Below are 11,078 nucleotides of genomic sequence, written 5' to 3' on the forward strand. Positions count from 1 at the left end.
GGTTCGAGCCTGCCTGCCTACTACCACTTTTTACTACCAGTTTTTACTATTACAAACAACTGCAACAATGGTTGTCTTCAAGGATTATGGAATTCTTCTTTGCCCTAACTGCATTAATCAATGAATGAAATACATGATTGAAACTCATGTTTGAATGTTTGTATTGTTTTTTTGATAAAAAAAAATTTTTTTTCAAAGACCCTGGACTTGATTTTATGTGATGTGAAAAAATTCACACCCATCGTAGGCAATGTGTGTAAAAATACCATCGTAGCCCAAGGGTTAGAACATCTATCTGTACATGGCTGATGGAACAAGATCAAACTACCCCTGTGAATTAAAATAAAGGGTTTGATTCGAAATTCCATGCAGATTCCAAAGTTTGACAGAAAGATTTTTGAGTGTGACAAAATACACCTGAAGAAACGAAAATAACATTGAAGATGAGAACAGATTTCAGAAAACAACTACATGCTTTGATAATTGGTGAGGGTCAATTGTCATGATAATCCTGAATATTTGTTTCACCTTCGAATGCTACATTTCTGAATTTTTGAGATAAGGGTTGATTATTCATATTATTTGGATTCTTCAAACTACTGTTCTCATTTCGAACAGAACCTTTTATTTAATCCACGGAATTCCATCAGCCATAACTGGGTAGAAGTCTTAAATAATTTACAATTTATTCTTAGTGTTATATGAGGACATTTTTTCCTCTTAAAATATGAAGAAATTACAATTTCTTACACAAAATAACATAATTAACCAAACATAATAATTAATAAATATAATATATAATGAAAATATTCATTAATATAATTAAATATTATAATAAAATAATAATACTTGAAATATTATATAATAAAATGAAATATAAAATATAATACAAAAACAAATATTAATAATATATAAATTAAAATATGTAAGATAACGTAAATAATATTACTTTAATATTAGAAAATGAAAATATCCTTTAAGCATTTCTAGAGACTTTTAAAATATAATGAAAAAAGTATTCTTTCATTGGTTCCAGTAGTTCCAAAAAAAAACTAAGTGTTCTATATTCTTGATTCTGAAACATTCTCCAGCAATTACTATAAATAAAAGTATATTTTAGTGACATGCAATATGGTTTCCGTCCTGTTAGATATACAGCAGATGTGCTAACGTTTATATCTTATGAGATATATGGATTAGTGAATCTCTCAAGGCTTCCTTTCTAGGGCAATTGCTCTTGACATATCAAAGGCCTTCGATAGGGTATTTTTTTTTTTTTTTTAATTACATTTTCACCCCAAACAAGGCACATTGCCACTTTAATGTAGGGGGCTACTATCAGGGGAAACATCTACTGGGGTACTATGTAGGGATTAGGGCAGCGAGATGTTGGTTCACGTTGCACTTGAACTTATGCATGTCAGTACAGTTAGGGAAGCAGTGACCTGGAATGGAATTCCAAAGTCTAGCAGTTCTGGGGAAGAAACTACTGGAGTAGAAAGATCTTTTACATCTAGGGATCTCTACAGTGTGGGGGTGGGATTTTGTAGCTTGTCGGGTCTGTTGAGGGTGTTCACGTCGTGGGGGCACAAGTGCTTGCAGTTCTTCAGAGCATTCACCATTATAATACTTGTAGAACAGGCAGAGGGATGCAACGTTTCGACGATGGGACAGAGGCTGAAGTTTTGATGCCAGTTTAGGGCCTATCAGATTTGCGACTTTCTTTTGAACCCTGTCAAGGAGCGAGGGAGTAGTAGCCGATGCACCGGCCCAAATGTGACAGCAATACTCCATACATGGGCGAATAGTGGCCTTATAGAGGTACAGGATACTTTCGGGTGTTAGAAGTTTTCTAGCACGGTAGAGAGAGCCCACCTTCCTCGCAGCGGCCCTGGCAATGCCCTCGATGTAATTGTTCCAGCTCATGTTTCCTGTGAACGTTAGGCCAAGGAGCTTGAAAGACGTACTCTCAGCTAAAGAGTTGTTGGCCATTGCTATAGGTGGTAGAGAAGGTTTCTTGTAATTATTGAATGAAACCAGTTTTGTCTTGGTGGCATTGAACGTTACCATCCATTTTTGTCCCCATTCCACTACTGATTTGAGGTCATCCTCTAGTGTTTCTGCCATTACTTTAGATATATGTTCATTTGTTTTCCTGTCGTGCCTGCCATAGAGTGTGGTGTCATCAGCATATATACCCATCTCAGAGGCAATTTTGTCGGGGAGGTCATTTATGAATATCAGGAACAGCAGAGGACCAAGGATAGATCCCTGGGGCACTCCCGCATTTATATTATATTGTTTAGACGTACGACCGTCGAGGACAACCTGGATTTTTCTCTTATCTAAGAAGGATTTAATTATGTTAAGTATTCTACCAGTGATACCGTAAGATCTAATCTTCCTGAGGAGACCCTCATGCCATACCCTGTCAAAAGCCTTAGATATATCTAGAGCTACCGCTCTGCCCTCTCCCGCTTTGTCCAGTGAATGGTATATGCGGTATAACTGGAAATGTTTTCTCAATTATTAAATCATTTCTCTCTGATAGACTCATATGAGTAGTGTTTGATGGGCAGAAATCAAAGGCCCACAGTATTAATGTTGGAGTCCCTCAGGGGTCCATCCTGGGTCCAACTCTCTTCCTGATCTACATCAATGATCTCCCTAAACACATACTTAAATCATTCGTTGACATCTATGCTGATGACACGACCATCTATGGCAACGCATCAAAGGCTGTAAATGACAAGGTTCTCTCTGATTCTCTCTCCTCTGATCTTGAGCGTGTGGTACAGTGGGGGAAGAGGTGGCCATGGGAGAAGAAGTGCATCTAAAACCAAGCTCCTATCTTTACATCATTAACGCTCTGATCCCCATCTAGCATCAATTGAAATGAATGGCTCTTGTCTTGGGGAGGCTCCATGTTTTGACAAGCTTCTGGGTTTGACCTTTACCCCTGATCTGAAATGGAACACATACATCAAGTCTGTTGCCCAGGTCGCTGGGAAAATGGTGGGATCGTTCTACCGCTCCAGAAGATATCTTACTACTGATGCAATTCTCTATCTGTATAAAAGCCAAGTACGTCTAAGGATAGAATACTGCTGCCACATCTGGGCTGGATTCGCTAAAAACAGCCTATCCTGCCTTGACAGAGTACAAAATGGACGTCATGACTTAGTGGGGGATGCCCTTTTCTCTTCCCTGTAACCTCTCTCCCACAGAAGAGATGTTGCAAGCCTGTCTTTGTTTTATCATTATTTCAATGGCAAGTGCTTGTCCGAGCTCCAATCTCTGGTCCCCCTTCACCAACCTTTCACAAAAAACATCCGTCTAGCTGAAACCACTGTCAGTAATTTTCCCCACTCTTTATCTGTGCCTAAATCAAAACGTAGATTCCATGGACAAAGCTTCTTTCTTCGAAGTGCACGCCTGTGGAACTCTCTTCTGTTTCTCTGTTTCTCACCTGACTACAACTTGGATGTCTTTAAGTCCAATATAAATAAATTCCTGATGAATCACCCTCTTAAGTAAGACACTTTATCAAATCTCCAATACTAACGATTATTACGATACTATTCCATTGATTACTCTACACACAATAACCCTTATCCCCAAGTGGCTTCCGGGCCTTGATAAGTCGTGACCTCCATGTAAAAAAAAAATTTAAAAAATATGCGTTTGTAAAACCAATTATTGATTTGTACACCAAATGAAAGGGATGCAAACTTGGGGCGACCTTGTTGCTGAAATCAATCAACTCCTGCCACTAACGAGAACCGAAATAATCCTTGGTCATAAATAAACATACTGAACGTCAAGCTAAATAAAACCACTCTTCAAACAAACCACAACGGACAACATCTTGGTAAATACAGATTTTCCTGAATTTTGATAATGACCAAAGTAAATATATCTGTGAATGTTATTTAAATATTTTTAACTTATAGTAATTGCTAAAACAAAAACCTTTATTTATTTCCCTTAGATCATAATAGTTTACTGTAAAATATATTTTGTTACTTTTACTTTTATTTTCAATAAATTTTATTTTCTTTTTAACTCCATTCTCTGTTTTCTTTTCACTCTTTTTTTTTTTTTTTTTTTGACATCACGAGAACGTAACATTAGTAAGAAAAAAAATTATATAAACACAAAATTAAAAAATTTAACGGTTTAAATGCCGGACAAGTGTAGAATCTCCATTTCAATAAATAAACATATTTATTTATTAAAATCAAATTCGTTATTTCGATTCATAACAGAATCTTCATCAGGAAAATGCAGGTTTTTTTTTATTATGTGCCATGGCAATGATAAATTTTGCATTTTCTTTGGAGGTACTGACCATGAAAACAATGTTAACTGTTGTTTCAATTGGAGTAAAAACAAAAAACAAAAAAACAACTAAATTCTTGAACAGATTTAAGAAGTGAAATCCCTCCCCCCCCAAAAAAAAATCCGCAGTTGCTGAAGTATCTTTCTACAAAGAATAGTTTTATTTGTTTTAGCAAATGTTTTGTGTTTTAGTTTTCAAGAAAACAAATGACATTTTGTGATTTTATTAAAGTACGTATATTTACAATAAAAAATGAAAGAATTGAATCATCAAAATAGTTACAGTTTTTGCTTTTTTTTTTTTTTTTTTTAATGAAAATCGACCAAGTCAAGGCATGGAGGAAGCCATGTCATATAAGGAGCTAAAAATAAATACCACTTCAAGGTCAAAAACTTGCTAACAATAAGTGTTAGATGAAATAGATTCTGACCCAGAAAGCAGCAATTCTTTCCTCTTTGTCAGAAACATCGCTCATCGAATGTGAGGACTAAAGGATAAAATAAGGAAAGCAAGAGTTACGAGGCTGCCGAAGTTAAACCCGAGATCCACTTTCTATTTTCATTAAATTATAATGTGGGTTCGAGTTGGTGAGAAACTCCTGAGTTTCAAACCAGAAATAAATGTCCAATTATATTTTCTTCTTAGATCTTCATAATTTTCCATCTCATCCTCATTTTTTTTTTTCACCGGAAAAACCGATGCGTTTCTTTAATTGATGCATTTTAGAAATATTATGTTGTTATTACAGTTTTTGATTTTGAAATGCAGTTTAATTTTTTTAAAAAGTAGTAAAAAAAAAAAAAAATGTCAAAAAAAGTTGCCACAGCTTCTTTTTTTTTAAATGTTTGGATTTGTTTTACTGTACACATAGATTCGAAAAAGTTGTCACAAAACAAATAAATGTCATCAAAGGCAAGATAAGTTATTTTTCTACCTAACTGGATATGTTTTTAGTGTTTATATTTAATGTAACATGTTTATTCAGCTTGAAAAACACAGTGTTTACCGATGTATTGAAAAATTTTAAATGGCAGTCGACTCTCTCTTTGAGGCGGTAAGTTTGGGAAAATGAGTTATGAATAAAAAACCAGACAAAATACTGTTAGAAACTCACTCAATATATGTTACCGTGACATAGGCTGACATATATTCGGCGGGTTTTTAACAGTATTTTGACTGTTTTTTTTTATTTATAACTCCTTTTCCCAAGCTTACCGTCTCCGAGAAAGAGTCGGCCGCCATTTTGAATTTTCCAATACATCAGTAAACACTGTATGTTTTTCGAGCTGAATAAACATGTTACATTAAATATAAACACTAAAAACATATCCAGTTGGGTAGAAAAGTAACTTATCTTGCTTTTGATAACTTATTTGTTCTATATTTGTTTTGTGACAACTTTTTTGAATCTATGTGTACAGTAAAACAAACCCAAATGTTTCATCTAATGAAAATATCAATGGTTCGTTGGTTTTTGTGTTGTAAATTATTATATGAAAACAAAACGATTCTCTTAATAGTCACGTAAAAACTACATTTTGTATTATTAATGTTATCATCTTTGTTACATAAAAAAAAAAATTGTCACAGCTTTCTTTTTTAATGTTTTGATTAAAAAAGAAAAATTAAAATATCACTGCAACACTGCATCGAGCGTCCTAAATTATGAGATAAAAAAACTGAATGAATCTTTTAGTAAACAAGAGTTGTCTCCCATGCACAATGACAAATGGTAAAACAGCGCCTAATTCCGGTTATTTCCGAATGTAGAATTTAATTCCAAAAAATCAAATTACAAAATTGTTTTTAAATCTTTCATTGAAAAAGTTGTAATTTTTAATTGTTTTGATATCGCTTTAAAATACACATGATGTTATAATAAATTACTGTAACTCTGCGTTAAATACAGAAGTAATCAACGATCTCAACAAAAATAACCTTCTTAGTGACACTCAATATGGTTTCCGTTCTGCTAGATCTACAGCAGATGTGCTTACAGTTATATAGCATAGGATTAGCAAATCTCTCGACGGTGGCAATCTTTCTAGGGCAATTGCTCTTGACATATCTAAAGCCTTTGATAGGGTATGGCATAAAGGTTTACTTCATAAGATTGCTAGCTATGGTATAGCTGGAAAAGTCTTCTCAATTATTAAATCATTTCTTTCTGATAGGTTCATAAGAGTAGTAGTTGAGGGGCAAAAATCAGAAGCTCACAGTATTAATGCCGGTGTCCCTCAGGGGTCCATCCTGAGCCCAACTCTTTTCCTGATCTACATTAATGATCTTCCAAATCACATCCTTACATCATTTGTAGACATTTATGCTGACGACACTACCATTTATGGTAGCACATCTAAGACAGTAAACGACTAAGTTCTCTCCAATTTTCTCTCCTCTGATCTTGAGCACGTAGTACAATGGGGAAAGGAGTGGCTAGTTACTTTTAATGCATCTAAAACCAAGCTTATCTCTTTACATCATCAACATTCTGATCCACATCTGGCATCAATTGAAATGAATGGCTCTCGTCTTCAGGAGGCCTCAAGTTTTGACAAGCTTCTGGGCTTGACCATTACTCCTGATCTTAAATGGAACACGTACATCAAATCTGTTGCCAAGGCCGCTGGAAAAATGGTGGGATCTTTCTAGCGATCCGGTAAATATCTCACTGCTGATTCTATTCTCTATCTATATAAGAGCCAGGTACGTCCAAGGATGGAATACTGTTGCCACATCTGGGCAGGAGCTGCTAGAAAGGACTTGTCCTGCCTTGATAGAGTTCAAAATAGACTTCGTAGACTCGTAGGAGATGTCCTTTTCTCCTCCTTGCAACCTCTATCTCACAGAAGAGATGTTGTGAGTTTGTCTCTGATGTATCGCTATTTTCATGGAAAGTGTTCGACTGAGCTTCAATCTATGGTCCCCCCTCGCCAAACTTTCACAAGAAACACTCGTCTAGCTGTAAACACTATCAATAATTCCCTCCACTCTTTATCTGTGCCTAAACCTAAACGTAGATTCCATGAACAAAGCTTCTTTCTTAGAACTGCACGCCTGTGGAATTGTCTTCCGTTTTCCTGCTTTCCGGCTGACTACAATATGGTTGTGTTCAAGTCTAACGTAAATAAGTTCTTGATGAGCCATTCCATATAAGTTATCAAATTTACCAAATTTTCATTACTAATGATTACTATATTGTCCAATTTCTACTGTACACTCTTTAACCCTTATCCTTGAGTGGCCTCTTGGCCTTGATAATGTGGTGATGCCTATGTAAAAAAAAAAAAACTCTTCAGGAAATGAATCATAGTTATTCCCCTTGGCCGGAACTAAGGATTCCGCCATATTGATTTTGCCAAACACGTGTATATATTTTAAGCTGATAAAACCTTTACGAAAGGCATTCTTATTCATTCTTCTTTTATCATTTAAATTTTATCAGCTTAAAATCAAAAAAAAAAAAAAAAAAAAAAAAAATGGACAAATTACTGCGGCCAGACAGATTTAACACAGAACCAACTGCTCCGAATTCGGAAAAAATATACAAACATTGGAAGTTAACATTCGAATACTATCTACGCACGTTAAATAACGGCCAAATCGAAAACAATGCGCAAAATCTTTTCGCTTTGATCAATTCTGTCTCGGCGACAATTTTCGAAATTATAAGCGACGCCACGGATTACAACGGCGCCATAGAAACGCTAGACGCTATTTATATGAAACCAACAAACATTGTATTTAACAGACATCAACTCCTGACAAGTAAACAGAAACCGACACAAACCATCGACGAGTTCATGCAACAATTGGAAGGATTCGCTAAATCTTGCGAATTTCAAGCGGTAAGTGCCGAGGAAAACAAAAAACAATATATACGGGACGCGTTCATTAGCGGCATCTCGTCTTCGTCTATCCGTCAGCGCCTACTTGAAAAACCTTTCTCGACGCTACAAGAGACATTTACAGTGGCTAGGTCCCTAGAACAAGCGGAGAAGCATACGGCCAGCTTCGATTACCACCCGAGCGTAACAGCTACCGTAGTTCAACCAGAAGAAACTCCCTTAGCCGCTGTAAAAGGAAATACATTACAAAAAGGAATTTGTTTCTTCTGTGGGAACACACGGCATGCACGGGCGATGTGTCCTGCGCGTAATGCCGAGTGTAGAAAATGTAAAAAAAATGGCCATTGGGCTAAGGTATGTAGATCATCCTCCTCTCCTGCTGCTGTGTTGTACGACCCGGACTTCCCTCCCCACCCAATCTCTCCTGACTAGGAACGGGTGCCAAAGACATCACCTACACCAAATGTGAAATAAATGGGCAGGTAGTGAATGCTATGATAGACTCCGGCAGCGTGGGGACGTTCATTAGCAAAAATACAGCAAGAAAACTGAAACTTTTTGTTATCCCCAAACTGAAAACCGTAGCATTGGCGGACCCGAATCATCATGCTAAAATCATCGGCGAAACTGTTGTTGACATCTCTCTAAACGGTAAAAACCACCACGCCATGACGGTGGAAGTAATTAAGGACCTGTTCACGGATATGATTGTCGGAAAAGACCTTCTAAAACAATATAAAACTGTGACGTTGAAATTCGACGGTCCCAGGGAAGAACTTGTTATTGGAGCGATGGGTAAGAGTAACAGTTTTCCATGTATCAAAATTTCTCCTCCTCCCCTCTTCTCTCATCTTTCTACTCGGACGACCCCTATTGCCACCAAATCTCATCGTCACTCATTCACTGACAACATTTTTATTAAAGAGGAAACTGCCAGAATGCTGAGGGAAGGCATAATAGAGCCCTCTATATCTCCTTGGCGAGCCCAAGTTTTAGTGACCTCTAACGAGAATCAAAAAAAAAGAATGGTGGTTGACTACAGCGACACCATAAATAGATTTACAGAACTAGATGCCTATCCCATGCCTAACATTACTAAAATGATTGATGACATAACTCGATACAACGTTTTTACAACATTTGACCTGAAGTCTGTTTACCATCAAATCCCAATTAGTCACGCCGATCGGAAATACACAGCATTCGAAGTAAATGGAAAACTTTACCAATTTACTCGTATCCCTTTTGGAGTCACTAACGGAGTGAGTGCCTTTCAAAGATGCATCGATGGCATTGTAGAAAGAGAAAAATTAACAGATACTTTTGTGTATGTAGACAATGTCACGATATGCGGAAAGGATCAACAAGAACATGATTACAACCTTCAAAGGTTTTATAATGTAGAAAAAAAATGCAACATCACACTCAACCAAAGTAAGAGCATCATTTCTACTACTTCTATCACACTTCTTGGGTACACAATCCAGAACAACCAAATTACTCCTGATTACCTGAGGCTAAAACCACTCCTTGAAATGCCACCGCCTCTAAATTTACAGACGCAAAAACGAATAATTGGTATGTTCTCTTACTATAGTAAATTCATTCGAAATTTTTCTGATAAGATACTGCCGCTGAACCATAACAGGGAGTTTCCACTACCCCCGTCTATTCTAAATTCTTTTCAGACGCTGAAGACCGACTTAAGTAATGCCACCCTTATAACGGTTGACCCGGACAAAGAATTTGTAGTGGAAACTGATGCCAGTAAATACTGCATTGCTGCTACGCTGAACCAACAGGGTAGACCCGTTGCATTCTTTTCTCGGACACTAAGCCCGAACGAGATTAGACATCACGCGGTCGAAAAAGAAGTTGCTGCGATTGTCGAAGCTCTTCGAAAGTGGCGACACTTCTTACTCGGGAGACATTTCAAAGTTATTACAGATCAAAAGAGCGTCAGTTTTATGTTCGATAATAAGAGAAAATCAAAAATTAAAAATGATAAGATATGTCGTTGGCGGATCGAACTATCACAATTCAAATTCAGCATTACTTACCGCCCAGGAACGGAAAATACAGCTGCTGATACGTTTTCTCGCATCTCTGCATTAACGCACACTTTGCAAGACCTCCGCGACTTGCATGCTACACTATGCCATCCTGGAGTCACGCGACTCAGCCACTTCATCCGGACAAGAAACCTTCCTTTCTCTTTAGAACAAATTAAAAATATACCAGACTCGTGCTTCTCCTGTCAGTATCTGAAACCTAAATTTGCCAGTAGTAACAAAGGAACACTCATACAGGCTATACTACCTTTCCAGCGACTAAACATCGACTTTAAAGGCCTTTTACCTACTTCTGTACGTGGTAACAAATACTTACTCACCATAATTGATGAATATACTCGCTTTCCCTTTGCCTTCCCCTGTAAGGATATGACTAGTAAAACCGTGATCCATTGCCTAAACCAACTATTTGCTATTTTTGGCATGCCCGATATGATACACACTGACCGGGCTGCCGACTTCCTTGCAGGAGAAATCAAAGATTACTTACGTGGCAAAGGTATCGCCACCTCTAAAACAAGTAGGTATCACCCTGAGGGTAACAGGCAAGTTGAGAAGCTCAATGGAACTTTATGGAAGGCCATCCAAACGACCTTACACTCTAGCAACATGAAACTGCCTCATTGGGAAGATATACTACCAAACGTTCTCCATTCAATCAGGTTGTTACTATGCACTGCCACCAATACGACTCCTCATGAGAGAATGTTTAAATATAGTCGTAGATCTTCCTCCGGAACTTCTGTTCCCACTTGGGCGAAACCAGGCTCAGTATATGTCAGAAACCATACTAAGTCTAGTAAGCTCGACCCTCCA

At 37.2% G+C, this 11,078-nt stretch overlaps 1 protein-coding gene across 1 annotated transcript; it reads left to right on the top strand.

Annotated features, from left to right (window-relative positions):
• The first annotated feature begins 7,821 nt into the window (after positions 1-7,821).
• Positions 7,822-8,622, top strand: LOC145278278 (uncharacterized). Its single transcript, XM_080130571.1, has one exon. The coding sequence runs from the start codon at positions 7,822-7,824 to the stop codon at positions 8,620-8,622; it is 801 nt and encodes a 266-aa protein (XP_079986697.1).
• Positions 8,623-11,078: the final 2,456 nt, after the last annotated feature.

Source organism: Euprymna scolopes, chromosome 6, assembly GCF_053919585.1.
Source record: "Euprymna scolopes isolate OS-2025 chromosome 6, ASM5391958v1, whole genome shotgun sequence".
Lineage (NCBI taxonomy): Eukaryota > Metazoa > Mollusca > Cephalopoda > Sepiida > Sepiolidae > Euprymna > Euprymna scolopes.

Excerpts from the sequence above, each read along its gene's own strand:
- LOC145278278 (XM_080130571.1), top strand. The coding sequence starts at position 7,822 with ATGGACAAATTACTGCGGCCAGACAGATTTAACACAGAACCAACTGCT.